Below are 22,680 nucleotides of genomic sequence, written 5' to 3'. Positions count from 1 at the left end.
ATGCATCAATTGGTCCCAATCCACCTGGAGCAAAGGAGAATGAAGAACACCAAAGACACAAGGAAAGTATTAGCCCAAGAGACAGAAAGGGCCTCATAAACCAGAGACTCCATCAGCCTGAGACCAGAAGAACTAGATGGTGCCTGGCTACCACCAATGCCCACCCTGACAGGGAACACAACAGAGAGTCTTTAACAGAGCAGGAGAAAAGTGGGGTACAGAACTCAAATTCTAGTAAAAAGACCAGACTTAATGGACTGACTGAGACTGGAGGGACCCCAGAAGACATGGTCCCTAGACTCTCTGTTAGCCCAAAGCTAAAACCATTCCCGAGGCCAACTCTTCAGACAAAGATTAGACATAAATGGAACATAAAATGATACTTGTGAAGAGTGTACTTCTTAGCTCAAGGAGATACATGAGACTAAATGGGCAGCTCCTGTCTGGAGGCAAGACGAGAAGGCAGAGAGGGTCAGGAGCTGATTGAGTGGACACAGGAAATCTGGGGTGGAAAGGAGGAGTGTGCTGTCACCGTATAGGGAGAGCAACTAGGGTCACATAGCAATGTGTGTGTAAATTTTTGTATGAGAAACTAACTTGAATTGTAAACTTTCACTTAAAGCACAGTCAAAAAAATAAAAGAAAATAAAAAGTCCTCCATTGCTCCCAGTGCCTTCAGACAGAGGTCCAAACTCCTCAGTCTGGTGTGCAAAGCCCCCGTGAGCAGGGTTCCATTTTCTTTTCCCAACACTTCCAGGGGAACCCACCTCTTTTATTCCTTCCTGAGAACCACCTGGCACTCTCCAACTTTGGGCCTTTGCCCAAACCATTCCTTCAGCTCAGAGTAACTCTTTCCCTGCAAGTTTGCCTCATGAAGTCCTACCTTCCTTCAAAACCCAGCTCAACCCCCACTTCCTCTAAGAAGCCTCCCAGACATTAATATTCACAGACATACCTTTAACATGATGTTGTGCCTCTTTATAGCCCCTATCGCTATCTGCCTTGACTCAGCGCCATGTCAGTAGGACTACCCCTTCAACTGTATACTGTCTATCGCTGTCTCCCCCAACATCCCCAGGGCCAGCGTCTGGCACACAACAGGCCTAGGTGACTTTTTGGCCAGAATGTCCTCCAAGTTTCAACGTAGTGGTACAGACCCTTCTCCCCCGACAGTGACCCCTTCCCTGGGGCAAGTCCTGAGCAGAACAAACAGGCTTCCCAGGGTGGCCCACTTATCCCTAAAGGATTCTAGCAATGCCCGAGCTAGCATGCTCAGCTGTTTCTCCCCCTGCCGGGAAATCTGCCACTCACCCCACTCTGTCTCCCACTCACGCAGCTCAGAAATAATAGCCCTGCATTATCCTGCAAATTCCATCTTCCCCAAATGGAGACTTCAGCTCCACGTGTTCAAGGAAACACGAATGAAGAAGCAAGATGGAGCAGCCTGAGAGCATAGCTCTGTGGCCTCACGGGGCAAAAGGGGATTCCAGGGGCACCCTTTTCCCAAAGTCATCATTCCAGCGTCAGGGGATAAAGTTGATAATCCCGCCGCCTCCCATCTGCCAGCACATCACTGCTGACTCAGCCTTTTCCCACGCAGGCTCACACTTGGTCCACAGCACGTCCAGTGTACACACACCGTTGCCGCACTTAGGGGAGACCTCCAAGGACAAACAACACTGAGGCTTGCAACAAGGACAAAATCCCACGAAGACATGGGTGAGTCAGGACTTGAACTTGGGGCTTCTGACTCCTGCTGCAGAGCCTTTGACGACACAAGGCCGCCCCTTGAGAAAGGGTGGGGGAAGGAGAGGAATCAGAAGGGCACCTTGCAGTCGATAAAGCAATCTCGTTTATTTTCTCATTTATGCTCATAACAAGCCTGTGAGGACGGGTCATCGAAAGCAGGGTTTCTCAAGGTCAGCACTATTGACATTTGGGGCCGGATAATTGTCTGTTAGAGTCCCTGGGGGGCACAAACGGTTAGGTGCTAGACTACAAACTATAAGGTTGGCAGTTCAAATCCACCCAGAGGCACCTCGGAAGAAAGGCCTGGTGATCTATTTCTGAAAGGTCACAGCGGCTTACAGACTCTATGGAGCAGAGTTCTACTGTGAAACACGTGGGGTCACTATGAGTCGGAACTGACTCGACGATAACTGGGTTTTTTCATTGTTCATTGTGGGGGGCTGTCCTGTGCATTGTAGGATATTTAGCAGCATCCCTGGGGCTTCTACCCACTAGATGCCTGTAACACATCTTCCTCCAGTTATGACAACCAAAAACGCCTCCAGGCATTGCCAATGTCCCCTAAGGAGCTAAATTGCCCCTGACGAGAGCCCCTGAGCTAACGGCACAGAGCCAGATCCCACGTCTCGTGAAAAGAGCAGAGACTTCCCTCTCTTCTCACTTCCCTCCATGTAGATAGGTGCTTTCTCCCCTACTCATGCTGTCCATCAGGGCATCCTCATCCCAATACTCAGTCAGATGTTCCTGCAGCACCATCTTCCTCCACTCCAGGGCAGAGCCGGCCTACCCGCAGACGGGCCTTACATTCGCCACCAGAGAAGGAAGGGAACCAACGCTGATTGAGAGTCAACATTTACTAAGTGTCAAGCTAAGGCCATTCATGAACAGCGTTTCACAAAACTCCTGTAGGGCAGACACCATCATCCCACTCAACAGACGTGCAAATAGACTCAAAGATTAAATCACTAAAGTCACACAGTCAATAAGGTTCAGGGTCAGGATTGGAACCCAAGTCAGATGGCCTGTGTCCAGCTGGCCTGGGATGCCAACCGGGGTGGCCTTGTCCACAGGCCCCAGGACCCTCATCCTCCAGGCCCAGGTCCCAGTGTCTCACACTGGGAGAACTGCGTGAGGATCTTAAAGGCCATTCCTGTTCTTCTCCACTCTCCTCCCAGTCTCAAAAGTGACCAGGTGCAATGGCTTCCCCTCATGGTCCCTCGAGAGCTCCAGCATTACCCAGGGCACACTGTGGGCTCTGGACACTCACTGACGTGGGTGGTGGCTATGAGGCTGGTGATGCCAGGATCTCGTCCTCATCTCCTGCCCAGCTACAAGACCTTGCGGAGGTTATTCCAACTCTCCATTCTGCTGCTTATTAATCCCTTCCCCCACATCCCTGAGGAGTTGAAGGTGCTGGAAAATTGGAATATGTGTCTTTAGAGCTTTGAATTGTTTCAGTAACTTTGCATGGAGTCAGGCTTCTCCGCCAAGCTGGGGGAATCTTCTGACCACCTACGCCTCTAATTATCATCATACTTCTTGGGATCAACCCAGAGCAGGTAGATTTGATGTCAAATGTGGACCTTAGCAACTTCCAGAGACTTTCAGGGAGTGAACACTGATGGTATTGGAGGCAGAGATAACTTGCTTGAATTTTTTATAACATGCCCACCTGTGCCATGAGCTGGCCCCTGGAATGTGCCAGGAATCATCCGTCATGGGGCAGGGGCCCACGCAGAAGCCTTCCCTGACCTCACACACCTTCCTCTGACCTCCTACAACCTCTGCGGCACGTGCCACCCACATTATATTGAAATGGACACACCTCTAACCCAACAAGTCCAACACCAAGCCTCTTATCTTCCCCCCAAAACTACTTCTTCCCACAGTCTTCTCCACCTCAGTTAATGGAAGCCCAACTCTTCCAGTTGCTTGGGCCAAAAAACATTGGCCTCATCCTTGACCTCCCCACCCCACTGAATGCCTTCCTTCCAAATATACCAAGGATCCAACCATTTCTCACCATGGGCACTGCCACCACCCTGTCCAACCACCATCACACCTCACCTGGACTGTACACAGCCTCTTAGCTGATCTCCCCTACCCTTGCTCCCCACCCCCTTGTCTGTTCCCAACACAGCAGCCAGAGTGAACCTATTCAAATGTGAATCAGACCTTGTCACTTCTCTACTCAAAACCCTCCATCTGTCCCCATCTCACCAGGGTAAAAACCAAATTCCTCACAATGGGCTACAGAGCCCCGCACGGTCGATCCCATCCCTGCTCTGACCTCGTACCTTCCACCCCACATGTTCCCCACCACTTACCACTTCCGCCCTATGGACCTTCTCACTGCCCCAGCCCTGTGCTGTCCAAGATGGTAGACACACCACACGGGACCACTAGTATACCTGAGCAACTGAATTTCTTAACGTATGTCATTTTAATTAATTTAACATTTAAAACTGATATCCATTCAGTTATCAGAAAACTTTATTTTGCAACAGCTTGGGGGTGTGACTTTACTTTTCTAACTGTAAATACAGACCAGGTATTTCCAGTGAAGACTTAATATCCGAATTGAGATGTGCTGTAAGTGTAAAACACACACCGGATTTTGAAGGCTTAAAATGTAAAGTATCTCATTAATAATTTTTTATCTTGATTGCATGTTGAAATGATAATATTTTGGTTATATTGGGTTAAATAACAAATACTATTTATGTTAATTTCACCTTTATTTTTTTTTTTAACATGACTAAGAGAAATTTGAGCTCTGGTGGCACAGTGGTTAAGAGCTACAGCTGCTAACCGAAAGGTCGGCAGTTCAAATCTACCAGCCGCTCCTTGGAAATCCTATGGAGCAGTTCTACTCTGTCCTATAGGGTCGCTATGAGTCAGGATTGACTTGACGACCATGGTTTGTTTTTTTTTTTAAGAGAAATTTCAGAATTTGGTGGTTTAGTGGTAAACATCTCACCTCCCATATAGGAAACACAGGTTCAATTCCCGGCCAAGGCACCTCAAGCACCACCACCACCCAACTGTCAGTGGAGTCTTATATGTTGCTCTGTTGCTAAACAGGTTTCAGTGGAGCTTCCAGTCTAAGATGGACTAGGAAGAAAGGCCTGGCGATCTGCTTCTGAAAATCAGCCCGTGAAAACACTACGGATCGCAACAGTCCAATCCACAACTGATCACGAGGATGGCATAGGACCAGGCAGCATTTCGTTCTATTGTACACGGGGTCACCGTGAACTGGGACCAACTCAACGGCAGCTAACACGAGAAATATAAAATTACAGAGGTAGCTCATGTCGTATTTCTACGGGACAGCGCTGTCCAGACTGTGCCAGGCATAATCCCCACCCAGGGCCTTCACGGTGCTGTTCCCTTTTCCCCCAGATGATCTCTCCCTCACCTCCTTCAGGTCTTCCTGCAAATGTCATCTTCTCAGTGAGGCCTTCCCTGTCCACTGATTTAAAATTACATCCCTCCCCCCGGGACTCCTGCCCTCCCATCCCAGCTTTCTTTTTCTTCACGGCACTTGCCACCGTCTAACATAGTATGTAATGAACTCACACAGTTCATTGCCAGTTTTACCTACTAAAATGTAAGTTCCTCCAGCACAGGGATTTTTATCTGTCATGGGTGTTTTCTACTATATCTGTGGTGCCTGGAGCCCCGGCGGCACAGTGGTTAAGAGCTACGGCTGTTAACTAAAAGGTCAGCCGTTCGAATCCACCAGCCGCTCCTTGGAAACCCTACGGGGCAGTCCTACTCTGTCCCATAGGGTCGCTGTGAGTCGGGATCGACTCAATGGCAACGGGTTTGTTCGCGTGTTTCCTGTGGCGCCTAGAACAATACTGACACATAGCAGGTGTTCAGTAACTATTGGTTGAATGAATAAAATGATCTGTTGTCTTCCCTGGGCTCCCTACTCAGCTGGAAGCTTCTCGAGAGCAGCACCGAGCACATAGTAGGTGCCTGACATACGCTGGTGAATGGCAGGCTCATATATGACCAGTGTCACTGGGGAAATGGAGGCAGCTTAGCTGTGTCATCTCATGAAAGATCCAAGCAAATACCAAGAGTCTTCGAATTGGACACTGTGTTCCAGCAGCTAGTCTGCCTACCACTGCCTACCCTCCTTTCTCCCCCACCCCCGGGAAAGGTACTCGCGAGCCTTGGGTCCATCAGGGGAAGGTACATTTCCCTTCTATCGATTTATATTCTCCAGTGAGAAGACAAATCTGTCCCTCCTCTGCCAGAAGGCCTCGAGCCATGGCTACTTACATTATAGTAATTAAATCCCTGTTGCTAGGGGTTCAGAGACGAACAGGCCTCATGCCAAGGGCTGGCCTGCCGGGAGGAGGCAGCAGGGAGGGAGGCTGGCCAGAAGGCCTGTCTCTCAGCTGTGTACTGATAGTGAGAAAATCCACTTAGCCACAGTGTTTTCACAGGTTTTCACTTGGGGGACAGGAAGATAAAAGCTCCCCAACCCCCACTTCCAAAACACACCCATTGGACAGCAACTCGCTTCAGCTCAGGACATCAGCTCCCTCCTCTTTCACTTTCTAATTCCATCTGATCCTCACGACCCTCCGACCCTCTGTGAGATGGCCAGCCGTGGAACTATCATCACGCTCACACTCATTTCCAGATGGGAAAACAGAGGCCTAGAAACCAAGCATCCTGACTCCTAGTCCAGGGCTTTCCCTGAACCTCACAAGCTCAGCTGACCTTTACGGAGCGCTCAGCACGGGCCAACATGCATGTCACACGCTTTGTGTCCAGCGCTATCTCATCTAATCTTATGACAGCTCCAGAAATAGGGCCATGATTAATGGCATTTACAGACAAGGAATCAGAATCAGAGATTTAAGCAACTTGCCCAAAGACACACAGCCGGTAAGTCACAGAGCCAGGATTCAAACTCAGGTCTGTCCAATGTCAAAGCCAGGTCCCCTAACTCCAGGCTATATATATATACATACAGAGGGCAGCCTGGGACATAGATTCAAGGGAAGATGAAAGAAATGGAGGCAAGATGAACCCACAGAGAAATGGAGGGCTGGGAGCAGGCAGAAGGAGCGGGAGACTCGGGCTGAGGTTTATGAGCCGATCCTAGGCGACGTGTGTGTGTGGTTTTGTCTCCTATCAAACTCACGTCACACGTGTCATTACTCGTCCAACGCCTGCCTCTCCCACCAGCCTGTGAGCTGAATGTCTCCTTGGTGTGGAGCCCCAGAGCTGAGCACAGCACCTGGCACGTGGTGGGTGCTCATGAGTCGTTACTGAAGGCAGACGGAAGCTTGGAAAGCAGAGGCGGGTAGTGATAAATGGGTGAATAGGACATGGAGAAAGACCAACAGGGAAGAGACAGCACAGAAGGTGTGAGAGTTTGCATGATACCCGGGTGGAGGCCAGAGGTGCTGGGCATGTGGGCCCAGGGGAGACACCTGTTGGCCAGGCCAGGCAACCAGGAAGGATGTGGGGCGGGGGGTTCATTCTAGACCTCTGAGTTTTGGTGAATAAGCCTGTGTTTGGAGCTTTCGGAATTATATATTTAATGAAAAAATGCACACTCATACATCTGGTGGCACAGTGGTTAAGAGCTCGGCTGCTAACCAAAAGTCCAGCAGTTCGAATCCACCAAGCGCTCCTTGGAAACCCTATGGGGCAGTTCTACTCTATCCTATAGGGTCGCTAGGAGTCGGAATCGACTCGACAGCAGTGGGTTTGGTAATAATAGCGGACATTTGCCAAGCCTTTAACCTGGTGCCTCACACCATGTCATATCTCATTTACTCTCATGACATACATCCCCCATGGGGGAGAAAACACCATCACCCCCATTTATAGGTCTGGAGACTGAGGCTCACGGAGGCCAGTTTTCTCAGGACGCCTCAGAGCTAGGACGGGAACTTAAATTTACATGACAGCAAACCCCGTGCTGCAGACCACTCGGGTGACCCCTCCAGCACCCATGGGAGACTATCTCAGCCTTCCTTGTCAAGGTACCCACAGCTCCTGGAGGTTCAACCAGCCTCTGCGGGATACCAGAAGATCCATCTTCTCTAAGCGGATGTGACCCCTCCACCTTCTTCCCCCACCCCACCCCAGAGCCCACACTGTCCACTGAGGCTCTGGGTGAGGCTGGCAGGGCAGTGAGGATGGCACAGTGAAAGCGATGGGCTGGGCAGGGGGGTGGAGAGCTTTGGGGGAATAAGAAAAGCATTTTGGTTTGAAAGAGCCCAGTCCAGAAGGTGATCTGTAAAAGCATATCACAGAACACGGGCTTTGGAGACACCTCCCTGAGTTCAAATCCCATCTTCACCACTTCCTAGCTGTGGGACCCTCGGCAAGTCACTTAACCTCTCTGAGCCCCTGGTCCATCATCTGAAAAATATTTGCCGTTGGTAGTTGCCATCAAGTCAGCCCCCGACTCCTGGCAACCCCACGCACAACAGAACGAAACACTGCACAGTCCTATACCGTCCCCATGATCGCGTACAGATCAGACTGTTGTGATCCAGAGAGTTTTTATGGACTATTCAGCATTGTAGCAACATGCAAGCAACCCAGTGACAGATGAGTGGTTACTGGGCATGAGGTGTATTGGCCGGAAATCAAACCCAGGTCTCCCGTGTAGAAGGCGAGAATTCTACCCCTGCACCATCTCATCCGTAAAACTGGGGTGACTGTATCTACCTCACAGGGTTGTTGCGAGGATTAAATGAGATGAGGTGTGTGAAAGCACATTGTTGTTGTTGCTGAGTGCCGTCAGGTCGATTCTGACTCTTAGCGACCCTTTAGAACAGAGTAGAACTGCCCCATAGGGTTTCCAAGGAGCTGGGGGATTCGAACTACTGACCTTTTTGGTTAGCAGCCAAGCTCTTAACCACTACACCACCAGGGCTATATGAAAGCATACAGTGGGCCCTTAATAAATGTTTCTTCTACTCCCCCATCTGTCCTCTCTTTTCCCTCCTGGATAAGACTCAGAGTTGCTCGGGAGTTGTTTTTATGGAAAGAGAAAGAAGTTTCCATCTGATGAGAGCAATGCATTCCCGTCAGCTGTGAGGACAGAGCATTATATATGCTCCCTCCACCACGAGAAACCCTCATGACCCAGCCTCCATCCTGGACTTGCTTTCGGCTCGCATCAATTTCTTTTCACTCTTGAGGGATCTTTCCATCGCTGGTATGCAGCATGGACCCAGTCTGGTGCCTTGGACCAAAATATTCTTCTACCCGGCTCAGCACCATCACTCCCCCAGGAGCAGGGGAAAGCGTCTTGGCAGAGCTGAACGCCAGGTCTAGCTGAGAGCAGGCGAGGCCAGGAGTCATGGGTCTGGCTAGGAGACCTTGTGTGATTCCGTGACCATTAGCTCTCGGGAGAAGCAACCAAGGCAAAACCTGTCACTTGACCAACACAGTCCAAGAGGCCTCTGGGTACCAGACCTTTCCCACACTGAGTCCTCGCCTCCACCCTCAGCAAGAGGAATTATAATCCTACTGTTCAGATAAAGAAGCTGCTGTGCCTGGCCATGCAGCTAAATAGTGCACAGCCAGGATTTGAACCCAGGTCTGTGTTAAAAGCCTGAGCTCTTTTAGGGAAGGAGTCAGCAGACAGCAACTCATTTGGTTGAGGGGAGATCTCCATAGATGACTCAAGTCCTTAAGGGCACAGACCCTTTGCACTCCTGGGACCTAGAAGAAAGCGTGTCATATAGTGGGAGTCTAGGATATGTTCAGAGGAGGGGAACAGAAGAAGATGAAGAAAGAGAGGAAGGACTAACACCCAGACCTGGGTTCCAGCTGCATGCTTACCACTGACACTGCTGAGTGCCTTGGACAAGTCACGTAACCTCTCTGGGCGCTGGTGTCTGTAAGGAGGAGGATGTCCCATACCTGCCTCCATCACAGGGGGGAGGAGGTCCTGATAGGAGTGAGAGGGAAGCACTAGAGTCCTGAGCTCTCCTTCTAGAAACATCTTTCCTGAGACAGGCACCTGGAGTCAGGCTGGCACACCTGGCTGCCCTGTGGAGTTTAGCCATTGAAGGTGCCACACTAGGCCAGATACACCACCACTGCCCCCTACAGACCTTCCCTGGGTCATCCCACCAATGCCATCCAGGTCTGAACACTTCAAAGGTAGTAGCCAGACGCAGAAAAACATGCCCACCCAAGCTCTCACCTTGAGGGTAAGGTAACATCAACCATGTCAGCTACTCCAGGCATTCCCATGTGGGAGCTATCTGGGGACAGGATAGTCCTGCCAACATCTTACCCACTGGAAACCAGAAAAGAAAGAAAATGGCTAAGCCCCCATTTGTCAAAATCGGGAATCTTCTTAAAAGGGAGAAAAAGTTTTGCAAAAATCCCTGCTCACAACTGGACTAAATCAAAGCTAAGAAGTTTCCTGAATACAACCAAACACTTCGAGGGACAAAGTAGCAGGGGTGGGGGTCTGGGGACCATGATTTCAGGGGACATCTAGGTCAACTGGGATAACAAAGTTTATTAAGAAAATGTTCTGCATCCCACTTTGGTGAGTTACATCGGGGGTCTTAAAAGCTAGCAAGTGGCCATCTAAGATGCATCAGTTGGTCCCAACCCACCTGGAGCAAAGGAGATTGAAGAACACCACAGTCACAAGGACAGAATTAGCCCAAGAGATAGAAAGAGCCACATAAACCAGAGACTGCATCAGCCTGAGACCAGAAGAACTAGATGGTGCCCGGCTACCACCAATGACCGCCCTGACAAGGAACACAACAGAGAGTCCCTGATGGAGCAGGAGGAAAGTGGGGTGCAGAAGTCAAATTCTAGTAAAAAGACCAGACTTAATGGTCTAACTGAGACTGAAGGGACCCCGGAAGACACGGCCCCCGGACTCTCTATTAGTCCAAAACTAAAACCATTCCCAAGGCCAACTCTTCAGACAAAGATTAGACTGGACTGTGGAACATAAAATGATACTCGTGAAGAGTGTACTTCTCAGCTCATGTAGATCCATGAGACTGAACGGGCAGCGCCTGTCCGGAGGTGAGATGAGAAGGCAGAAAGTGTCAGGAGCTGGTTGAATGGACACGGGAAATCAGGGGTGGAAAGGAGGAGTGTGCTGTCACAGTATAGGGGGAGCAATTAGGTCACATAACAAAGTATGTATAAATTTTAATATGAGAGACCAGCTTGAATTATAAACTTTCACTTAAAGTACAACAATAAAAAATAAATAAAAATAAGAGAGAAAACGAAAATCCAAAAAAAAATCCCTGCTCACAGCAACACAGGCGAAGGTGCTAGGAGGAAGTCCATTTATTGGTGGTCTGTGATGTGCCAGGCACCAGGCTGGGCACTTACTCAACCATGAGCGCATTTAATTCTCCCCAGTTATCTCCATTTACAAATGGGGACACTGAGGCTCCGCGAGTTTGAGCCTCTGGCCTTAAGGTAACCCAGCAGTAAGGGGCTGGACCAGAATAAGCAGCCAATGCAGGCTCTTCCCACCTCCCCACAGGGCCTCCTCAGTCCAAAGCAAGCCCAGTCAGTAGATCATCTGCCTCCACTGTCCGTGTGACCTTGGGCAAGGCACCCAACCTTTATGGGCGTACCGTCTATGACCTGAACCCAAACTCCAAACCAGCGCCCCTTGCAGCTGCCAGCTGGCTGGCCGGGTGCCTGTGAGCTCTCAGGGGTGGGCTCCAGCCCTCTCAGCCCCTGTGAGGGAGCATCCTTTAAATCAGCTCTCCTGTTCATTTGACTCTGAGCACCGTCCTTTAAGAAAGATGCCCAACAAGCTGATTCAAAATAACAGATGCCCATTTGCATATTATTTCACACATCATTTGCATGTTGTTCATTTAGGGTTACCAAGGCTCCGCTTAGAATACAGCTCCAATTACCTCGCCACCAGGCCTTGTGAGAAAAGAAAGAATGTCTTCCACGCAGGGCAAGCCCTGCTGCCCTGGTGCGTCCCTCCCGCACCCAGCTGCTCTCTGTGCCCTTTTGCAGCCCTGCTGCCCCAAGCAGGGTGAAGAGAGCAGAGAGAACCTCGACTCACAGCCCCCACAGCTTCCTGAACGCTAGAAGGCAACTAGGGTCTTGAGAAAAATACCCTTGTCTGAAAACTCAAAGGAAAAGCTGTGTTCTCTTGAGCACACGTAAGGAAAGTCAGCACTTCTTTTTCTTCCCTGGTTCCGTCCCAGGTCGGCCCCTTAGTTGGGCTGCTTTCTCCCTGTGGCCCCACCCTCTCCCCTTCTTTCTGCCTGGTCGTTGTGTGACCCCTGACCTTCCTCCAGGCCTCACCCTCTGGCCTAGCACCCTGGGTTTGTTTTTGTTCTCTCCACCTGTCCGATTTGCATGTCCACACCCAACTAGCCGTACCACTGAGGCCACAGGCTGCCAACTCTGAGTGCGGAATAATTGGGCCCCATGGGGTCGGGCGGCCCCAGAGACCAGGCCACCTCTACAGTCCCGCCTCCCGGGAACACCCGTTTCCTCTCACTATGCAGATCCACCCCTGGGAACCCATCCAGAAACATGACTGGGTAGCTTGACACTCCAAGCTGAGAGCATTTGATTTTATGAGGAGCGGGCATGTTCCACGTGTTCTCACCTCCCCGAGAGCTCTTTCTCCTTGCAAGGACACCATTTCCTCTGCAGTCACCTGCGCAGCAGGATGACGTGAGTACTCCCGTCCCTCCAGTCCCCATTCTCTGGGTGACTTTGGGTTAGCAGAAGCACCTTCTAGTGACAAATAAAAGCAAGAGCTGGCAGATACTGAGACCCAGTCTGCACCCTCTGTGCTGGGTGCTATGCTAGAGGTTGTTATCAGCTGCATCAAGTCGGCCCCCGACTCATGGCGACCCCACGCACAACAGAGCAAAAGTCTGACCGGTCCTGTGCCATCCCCATGGTGGGCTGGGGATCGGACTGTTGGGGATTGGTTCTCATTGGCTGATTTTTGGAAGCAGGTCACCAGGCCTTTCTTCCTAGTTCATCTTAGCCTGGAAGCTCCGCTGAAGCCTGTTCAGCATCATGGCAACACACAAGTCTCCACGGACGGATGGGTGGTGGCCGCAGGTGAGGTGCATCGGCTGGGAATCAAACCCGGGTCTCCCTCATGGAAGGCGAGATCTCTACCACAGAACCACCAGTGCCCCCATGCTACAGGCAGGGTTTATGATTCCCTCTTGAATTCTGAGGAAAGAGGCTCCAGGTTCAGTAAATTCCCACAGGAACACCACTGGCATGTGGCCCAGCTAGGGTTCGAACCCAGGCATCAGGCTCCAGAGGCCAGGCCCTTAGCTACCATGCCAGGCTGCCTGTGCCAATTAAGGTCACCTCAGAGAAAACAAGACCATCAAGTCTTCAGTGCCTGAGTGGGCAGAACTCTGAGCCCTGATAATTCCAGGTACTAAATAGTGAACCCATCATGTTGCCCTCACCCCTGACATGAACATTTTGCTCCCTGCTCAGCACCTCCCAGGATGAGACCCAGCCCCAGCAGCCTTCCCAATTTCTCTCTCCTCCTCACCTGCCCATGTGTACACCATGTAGCAGGAACTCCAAGCTGCCTTGCAAGCACAGCTCCGTTCACTACACCCTCTGCCCCCTCTGCCCTGGCTGCCAACGTTCTCAAACTCAGAAATGGCACCTGCCCGTGACCCACCCATCTAGTCCTACAGGGACCACCCCAGATGCCCCCTCTAACAGGGAGCCTCCCCCACGCCTGCAGCCTGAATTACTCTCTCCTTCCTCGATGCTCCCAAGCACCTTGCAACATACCGAGACCCTAAACCACAGCACAGCCTGGACTGACATTGCCTGGGTGCACACCTGACACCCCCTCGGGAACGTGAGTTTGAGGACCATGAGTAACTCATCTTTCCAATGGAACATGATAAATGTGTGTTCAACAGAACCAGATTACAAAGTCTCAAAGCAAGAAAGGAGTTCACCGTCAGAGTCCAACTCTCATCTTTAGCTAGAAAAACAGGGGCCCAGAGAGGTTCAGGGACTTGACAAAGGTCACACAAGCTGGAACCAAGAGGTGGAAGTACTTTCTCGGGACTCCTTCGAAGCAGAGATGGGCCTTTCTTCAGCACCAAATGCCGCCAACACAGCTCAGCCAAAACTATGGTGCAAGGCATAGATAGGCAGGGAAGGAGGGAAATGGAACTTTTAGATGAGGAAGAAAGTTCTAGAACCAGGAATGGAGACACGCCTAAAGGTCTCCTCACTCAAATCTCCAGCAGAGGTTGGTGGTGGGGTTTGGAACAGGGAAATGAGCACTGTACTAGAGTCCTGAGTTCTTGTTCTAGAATCACAGTCCCTCAGACAGGCACCTGGAGTAAGTCCCTCAACCCCTCTGCAGCTCAGAGTTCTCATCTGTGACACGCGGCTGAATGTAACTGCTGCCGGGGCGACTGTGAGGATCATGAGAGACAGCGGCATAAAAACACTGTAAGATGTAAGATACCGGGCCCACGTGGGCCGCCCCGCAGGAGAAGGGCGGCCTGCTAAGTGAAGAACAAGGGAGAGCGAGAAAAGCAAGAAAGTTGCGTGTGGAAGTGTCTTTCAAGTTTGGGGGCCCCGTTGGCTCTCCATGGGTGGGGGTAGGGGTGCTGCGGGGCTGGGGCAGGACGGACAGGCTCTGGTTCTCTCTGTAATCCCCACACTTACCCCCTCGCAGCTTTCCCAGCATTACCCCCAGAGCAGGTGGGGAGGCATCACAAGGACTGACCGTGGGCCTGTCCACAATCTCACCCTGGGCCGAGGCTGTCCCCAGAAGCCCACCCTCACCCTGCACCCTCGGGACGCTGCCTTCTCTTGGTACCTGCACTGCAATCCCCCGCCCTCGTCGATCTCCTTCCTGCTAAGCTCTTGCTAAAGTGCCTCCCGTCCCAACATGGCATCATGGATTTCAGGCCCACAAAGCTTGATCTGTCTTTTTGAAAAACGATAAGCCATTTACCCAGCAGCCGCAAGCACGAACTCAGGTTCTTATCCAGCAGCGCCACTTACTAGGCATGTCAGCCAGGCCTGGTGACTTCCTCCACAAAAGGTAGCCATGAGCAGCACCTGCTTCGGGACTCTGTGGAAAACAGGTCCAGCACCCAACAAATAGCCCCTGCCTTTCCCTCTCCTGTCACCCAGCAGCATCTGTGGATGGGACGCAGCGCTGGGCACAGAGGGGAAGCCATGTGGTCCCCGCCCCCACCTCCTGGATCCCGCTGATCTCCTGGAGATGGAAAGATAGGGTGGGGGGAGGCGGCACCTAAAAACCCATCAGCCTCCTCCCGACTTTCCTCACCAAAAAAAGGCACTAGAATGTTCCTCCCCACAGCTCCTGAGAACAGCCCGTCTTCGAATTCCCCACCCTCATTATTTAAAGAGGAATAGATGGCTTTCCTCCTTCTCTCTCTCTTTGGGGTTTTGAAAGAAAGAGAAGAAAAACAGCTACGAATGAGCGCCCTGGTCTGCCCGCCTCAAAGCTGAGTAAAGCGGTATTTCATCAATACACATCCGCCCCCTCACAACCCCTCTCTCACTGCTCTCTGTCACACACACACACTCATTTTCTGCCGCAGATGTGCTTTACACACAGCCGCAACGAAACCCAGAGCTCTCCTGTTCTCTGTGACATTTCTACCCAGGCCTCGGCTTCACTACAGAGGTTACTTAGACTGCTTTTTCTTGCCTCGTTTTTCACCTGATATTTTTTCCAGCAGATCTTTTGACCATGCCTCAGAAATCCCCCTTCCTGAAAGCTCAGTAAGGGAAAAGGCAGGCCAGCCACCAGCTCTCTAATTAGTCTGAGCTGCAGATAAATGCCCCAGCAATTACACTGGTGCCAGGCTCCCGGGCAGCGCCGCCAGTGGGGAAGGGAAGCCCGGATGTATTGTGAAGTCGTTCCGTTCCCCTAGGACAGTTATAAATAGTGTGATGATGCGCGAAGGGTAAGTGTGTATAAGAAATTAGCTGTCCTCTCTGTGGGTTCCATTTGCAGACCTTCAGCAAAGGTTATAAATAAAGTGGTCCCCACCCTGGGTGGGAGAAGGCCTGGTCTTCAGGCTCACAGAGTGCTGTTGACCTCCTCTGGGCCAGGCATGCAGTGTGACTTGTGAAGCTAAAGCACGTGCCTAGGGGCCCTGTCTGTAGCCAAAACATTGTCTAAAGAGTCCCCTGCCTTCTGCAACCTTGCCCTGCAGGCCAGCCCCCCAGAGACAGCCTGGGAAAGGGGTCTGTCTTATTTTTACTTTCCCAGCATGCTTGAAACTGCAGACCCTGGTGCTCTGGGACATCCTCCCTCCAAATGTCAGGACACCGCTCGACAGCCACCCATCTAACCCATAACAGCACCAGGGCCTGGCAGAGGGCGAAAGCCACTCATCAGCCAAGGTTGTCCCAAGTCGTGATTCCTTATTCTAACAAAACCCTCTGGCCACAAATAGAGTCCATTTATTCCACGAGACTGGGCAACATATTCCACCACGCCTACCACAGCAGACCCATGTTTAAAAGCGGTCTTCCTTCTCCATGACCAGGGCAGGGCAGAGGGTCAGAAGAACTGGGACCAGTGATACTACTCAGTTATTCGGGCTGGAGCCTGGGGAAGGGCTGACTGATCTCGGTGAGGTCAGCAAAGAGATGGACGGCAAGCTGGGGAGTGAAGGGCCTGGGGACTGGGCTCCCCTGGGCATGCAGCGGGGCTAGCCCTACCAGGGCGGCCTCCCACGAGGTGGTCTGAAGAAGGAAGGTAACAAGAAAGGAAGCCACACCTGAGAGCAAACGGGCGGGCCAGTGAGCATGCTCGCTCCTCTGCCTCTGCCCTGGCGTTGCCTCAGCAACGAGGCCAAGCCAGAGGGGCAGGAAGTCAGTGGGTGGGGCAGGAGGGGGGTAGAGGACCAGCTGTGCCTAGGGAGGGGTGAAACTCGAGCCAATTGAGATGCCAGGGCTGGGGAAGTGGTTTGAGGTTGTGCAAAATGGTGGGAAAGGAGGGCCGCCTGCTGCCCCAGCATTTCCCGGCCTCCCCTGAGAAAGCCCACAGCCCAGAGCCTGAGGCCCCTGGCAACCAGGCCCACCTGTGACTTGCCTGCCAGCTGGACAGAGGCACCAGCTCGGCCACCAATGGGATGGGTGGGTGAGAGTGGGAGAGCCCACCCTAATTATCTGTGGACCCAGCGGAGAGGAGAGCCCAGCAGGCCGCTTAAGGCAATGAAGCAAGTGTGCCCCAAACCAGCCCTGGAAGAGAATAGAGAATGTCAGGAAGAACTTAAGGATTCCTCAAATCCTCGCTGCCCTAATCCTGTCACTGAGGGGGTAGGGACAGCGTTACTAAGATTTCTCAACAAGAACTCTAGACCTGGCACTACCACGGCATCTAAACCCTCAGAGAGTAAATTTACCTATTAGAAAAAAAAACCCTGGAATCCTCAAGCAGTTCAGGGTAGCCCAGTACCATTAGGGTTATCTCGGGAGCCCTGTCAGGACCATCTCAGGCATCCCTCAGCCACGTGGCCTCAGGGCACCAGAAGGAACGATGAACAGCTAGCTCTGCTCTGAGAAGCGAGCCCCACCGCACCTCTCAGGGCTGAGCCCTCACAGCCCACAGCCGAGCTTCCTTCACAGCCGCCGCCTACAGCCAGGACGGCTCTCCTCTGCCCCTCACCTCCTCACTAAGGGTCTCTTTTGCATGAACTCTGAACACGCTCAGGGGACGTGCCACGTTCCTTCCGGAGGGAGCCGTGCCTGCAGGGTTTGGGAGGGGGATACCTTCCCCAGTAACAAACTACGAGCCAAAGACAGACCAACAGGAAGACCACAGCCCCGTGGGGACAGCAGAGAACATCAGAAAGCAGCAGCTCAGGCACGAGGTTAGATCACTTGGGGGCAAAGGTGTATCCTTTCCCCAAGGGCCTTCCAGTGGGACTTGCCACCGTCAATGCGGAATTACCCAATCTAATGGGTGTGCCTGAGGTCACCCTGTCCATCCCCCTGCCTCCAAACTGATCAGCCAAACCAACCAAAGGAGACTGTCGCCCGGCCCTCCCCAGGGCCCACTGAACATCTCTGAGTTCTCCCAGGCGGGGATTCTTCATTGTAACCCAAACCCCCTTGTCACCATCGTGACATCTACTCCCCCACAACAGACTCGTGTTTGAAGGTGGTCTCCAGTCAGACCCCAGCCCCTTCTCAGTGCATCTCCCCTCCAAAACACAACTCCTCTGTTAACCAGTCTTAGTTCCCAGCCCATTAAAGCCCCAACGAAGGATAGAGGCAGAGTCACAGAACAGAAAAGCCATCTCTTTCCCTCTCGTCATCATTATTAATAACAATAAAAAGAAAACCTGTTGCTGTCGAGTCAACTCATGGCAACCCCATGTGTAGCAGAGTAGAACTGCTCCATAGGGTTTGCTTAGCTGTAATCGTGACAGAAGCCGATTGCCAGGCCTTTCTTCCGCAGTGCCACCAGGAGGGTTTGAACCGCCAAACTTTTAGCAGTTGAGAGCAAACCATCGCACCACCCAGGGACCTTAACAATAAAAAGAGACCCCATTTATTGAGCAGGCACTGTATGGAGTGCCTTCCACTTATTTCATTCTTACAACCAGCCTATGAGAAGGAGGCACCTTTCTCATTTCACGGCTGGGGAAATGAGCTCACAGACGCTACGTGACTTCTCGAAGATCACACAACCAGAAGGGGCAAAGCCGGGATTCAGATTTAGTTCCGATCCTTTAAAGCTATCTCGTTGCCTCCAGGAGAGAAGGGAGATGCTGCCTGGCCCCCTCCTGTGTCCGTGCGGCCTGGCACCTAGAAGGCACCCAGGAAACACTTGTTCTGTAAATGACTCAGTACATGGAGGGACAGAGGCAGGGATGGGTGGCTGGTGAATACGTTAAACTGAGTCCTGCTGATCACAACCAAGAGCAAACCCAAGGTCCACAGGACGTGGCCATCTCCCCAGCTGAGGCAGGGCCCCTCCATGCTGCCATCAGCTGGAGGGTCAGGGATTTAGAAATGGGTGAGGCCAAGAACCTTGCATCTCCTCGCCCTTCGCTCCCCCAGAGTCTGCCTCCCCCAGCTCTGGGAAAGTCCCATTTCCTGAGTTCTCCATCAGGGTGGCACCTGCTCGCGGCAGGGAAGGGGGCCTTTCCTGCCCAGGCATACCTCCTGCTGCACTGAGACGCAGAGCCCACACTGGGCACCATGCAAGCCACCGTCTCTAAGAAGTCCTTTCCTTAAGAGGCCTGACTGTGGGGTGCCCCTGCCCCCAGCACCCAGGCCTTCATCAGTCTCCCCTAGCCAGGGTTCCTGGTCCCCAGGACGGCTGGAGGGAGCCAGGCTGTGGCCAGCGTGGCCGTCAGCCCTGATGAGGCTCACAGCCCCATCTGCCCGAGCCAGCGCGCGCACAGCGGGAGAGGCGGTTCTGAGAAGGCAGCGAGGAGAACTCAGAGCCTCATTACAGGGAATGACTAAGTGAGCTGTGATTTCCAGGGGGAAACCCCGCTCGCTCCTGCTCCCTGGGGGGCTCAAATCCTGGAGCAATTTAGACGAAGGCGCTTCCAGGACCCGCCCTGGGCCGGGGTGGCCCCCTCCGCGCCGCCGGGTCCCCAGGACCCTCGGCCTGAAAGTCTTGGTTCTGGCTATTCAGGCTGACTGACAGGTCTGCCCCACCCGTCTCCATCCGTGGCCAGAGCACAGGTCTGGGGATGGGGGAAATCCGATCAGCACCTCCTAGGTTTTTGCTGAGGGATTTCAGCAAGGAATGTGACAGTCTCGCAGCAGCTGTGCCCTGCCTGAAACAAGCTCCATTTGAAACCTCCAACAGCTGAACCCCTCCCAGCTCCCGGCCGGCCAGCCTGGCCAGCCCCGGCCCAAAATGACAATTAAATCGAGAAATCCAAGCAACCAGCAGAAACACACACACACACTAACAAATCGGGAGTGAGGGGCAGAGTGGGAAAAAATCCACTTGTCCAACGATTCCCAGGTCTCCCAGCCTGCCAGCCAGCAGCAGGAGGGTTCCCCAGCGCACAGAGCAGTGACAGACACCCACCTTCCTCAATCCCCATCCCTTGGAGGACGCGCTTTCCGAGCCCCCTCTGGGAGGGAAGCCCCCCCTCCATCTGGGGGGCTGGAGCTGAGGGCCAGCTCCCCTGCCAAAGCGGGTCCCTGCCGTTCTCCATGTGAGCACGCTCTGACACGCTCACACACACACACACTCACACACGCTCATCTTTATTTATCCCGGGGAGAAGGAGTTGGGGTGGGAGGGGGAGCCAGGCTGAGCCAGGGGCACGGGCTGGCGGGGACCAACCGGGAAGCCTGTCATCCTATCCAAAGGAGAGGCGCTCCCCCGGGGGGTGCCAAGGCGGCGCCTGTCTGCTCTCCCAGGCTAACACCTGTAGCCATTTTTATCAGGGGATGTTTACCAGGCAGCAGTAGGTTTATTCTGAGTTCTCTTTCCTGAGGGACTGGCCGCTGATTTCCTCTGCCTGTATTTTTACCCCGGTGTCCTCTGGGGAGACTCAGGGCATGGGTGCTATTCTATTTTGCCTGGAGTCTCTCGGGAAAGAGAAACTTGGGAAGCGGGGGGAAGCCAGGGAGGGAAGGGGAAATGGTGGGGGATCCCCACCCCCCACCCTGACATTTATTTCTTTTTTATCCTCTGGAAAATGGAGTGGAGCAGGGAGGGGAGGAGCGGAGGGGAAGTCGCAGGAACTAGCAAACACATCCAGGCAGAGTGTAATTAATTGGTGCATTAAGCTGCTGGGTTATGCTTTAGTACAAGTGAGCCAGGAGGAAAAATGATTTCTCAGAAGGGGTTCTTCAGTCCTCCCTAACACAGAGTCTGCAAATTACACACAGCGGACGGGGATGTCCCCCCCACAAAGAAAGCGAGGAATGAATTCTCCCAGGATTAAGAAAGAAAACCATGGGAAGTTAGAGCGTTGAATAGAATTGAGCAAACGCCTCTGCCCACCACCTCTCTCTCTCGCTCCTCTCTCTCATTCTCTCACTACCTACATATGCCTTTTGTTCAAGGTATAAAGAGAAACCGCAGCCCCTACCTTTGAGTACAAACCCCAAGAAAGCTCAGTCTCTATCACCATAACAACAATTCCAAACATCCCAAAAATCAGAGCATAGTCACTGAGTCGCTTTCTCTTTTCAAACAGGGCCCTCCTGTGTCCCAGCTTATAGCCAATGTTTTGGTTTTTCCGCTTGTTGGCTTTGGGGAAGGTGGTGCTGCTGGCGGCGGTGCCGGCGTGCTGGTGGTTGTGGGTGGCATTGGGGTGATGGAGCAGGGTTTGGTGGGCATGGTTGTCCTCCCGGGAGGAGATGATGATCTCAGGGGGGTTGCTGGGGCTGAAGAGCTGGAGGGGCTGGCCCTCGGGCTCGGCCTCGATAAGGTTCCTCCGGGAGGCGCTGAGGCGGCTAAGGGGCTTCATGACCCCACCACTGTACTTGCAGGAGCTCATGGCGATCTCCGTGAAGGGGTTGCTGTCCCGTCGGTGCACCAGGGGGCTGGCCTGCCGGTGTCGGCTGCCTCCACCAGGCCCACTTGTAGCTGTGGAACTTGGAGAGTGGCCAAGTAAGTGGTCATTGAGATTGAGCTGGCTGCCTTGCCGGGAGGAAGGGTGGAGGATGGCGGTGGAGTTGTACGAAGAAGGGGCCCTGAAGGTGGTGGGCGAGGAGTGCAGAAGGCCGGGGTGGACAGGCTGGCTCTGGAGTTGAGACAGGGGATGCGGTGGCTGCTGCTGCTGCTGTTGCTGCTGAAGCTGCGGAGGCTGTGGCTGCAGCGGGGGTCCCGGGGGCTGCTGGGGGGCTGCTGGGGGCACTGGCGGCGGCGGTGGTTGCTGCTGCTGCTGCTGCTGCTCATCCCCGGAGGATGGGCAGGGGCACTTGGGGTCTTCATCCAGGTCCCCCACCCCCGAGTCATGGAAGTGCCCAGAAGTGTCCATCTTGGGGACTGCCTGGATTCCCTGCAGCACAATCCCCCACCCCAAAGCCACCCTCGCTCCAAAGATGTCCTCAAAGAAAGCCAGGCATCCAAGCTCCCCCACCAGAGTGTCTTGGCTCCAGTCCTCTCTCTGGCTTGCTTCGGTTCTCTGGGGCTGCCTGGTGTCCAAACGCTGCCACTCAAGAATGCATTGCACAGGGCAGGGAGGGAGTGCAGGAGGGACGCTTGGAGAAAGAAGAAGAGGGGACAAAAGAACTCTGTCTCAGGAGGTGGTCCTCTAGGAGCGCGTGAGGCCGGCCTCAGCTTCACTCCTCGCTGGCTCTACAGCTTTGCTCTCCTCCTCCTGCCTCTGTTACATTGTAAGCCCAGCCCACTTATTAGCAGCTGGTCTCATTGGCTTGGCTTAACTCTCCAACCACCTCCTAACTCCGCCCCCCGCATAGGCTCCGCCCCGGAGGCGGGGCCTGCCGCCCGCAGCTCCCGGGCCCCACTGGCAGCGCAGCGAGGGCTGGGAGCTGTAGTTCTGCTCGTCCACCCCGAGCTGAGGCAGCTGCCCTCTTTGCTCTGACAGGTACGGCCAAACCCGGCAGGCCCACGGCCGTAAGGGGTGTAAGCTCGCTCTGGATAGTTCAGAGGGAGGCAGAGGGCGTCCTGACCAGGGGAGCTGTGCACCCCGATGCGGGGACAGGAAGAGGAGGAGACATACATTTATTAATGGCTAGGGGCTACGATAGGTTGTTTCAGACATTATCTCATTACATCCTCCAAACACCCAAGGAGGTGGGCATCATGTTCCCATTTTACAAAGGCAGAAACTGATGCTCAGAGATGTTGAGTAACAACTTCAAGGTCATACGAGGGGCGGGGGGGAGGGTGGGCACAATATGCTGTCACCAGGTGGATAAACTCACCTACCGTGACTGAGCGCCTGCAATGTGTGTGCAGGC

The 22,680-nt window shown here is 53.1% G+C and overlaps 1 protein-coding gene across 2 annotated transcripts in view; it reads right to left on the bottom strand.

Moving 5' to 3' along the window:
• Positions 1–22,027, bottom strand: part of KCNN3 (potassium calcium-activated channel subfamily N member 3) — a 186,662-nt gene extending 164,635 nt beyond the window's left edge. The window contains exon 1 of one of the 2 annotated variants that reach the window (XM_004388556.1): positions 20,841–22,027. In XM_004388556.1, coding sequence (XP_004388613.1) covers positions 20,841–21,734 — 894 coding nt within the window. In that variant the 5' untranslated portion in view covers positions 21,735–22,027. The remainder of the gene's footprint in view (positions 1–20,840) is intronic. The other variant, XM_004388555.2, reaches the window with a different exon arrangement.
• Between the last annotated feature and the right edge of the window lie 653 nt (positions 22,028–22,680).

Source organism: Trichechus manatus, unplaced genomic scaffold (assembly GCF_000243295.1).
Source record: "Trichechus manatus latirostris isolate Lorelei unplaced genomic scaffold, TriManLat1.0 scaffold00213, whole genome shotgun sequence".
In the NCBI taxonomy this organism is placed as follows: Eukaryota; Metazoa; Chordata; class Mammalia; order Sirenia; family Trichechidae; genus Trichechus; species Trichechus manatus.
The sequence above is the reverse complement of the archived record's forward strand: the minus strand, read 5'-3'. Positions and strand labels throughout refer to the sequence as shown.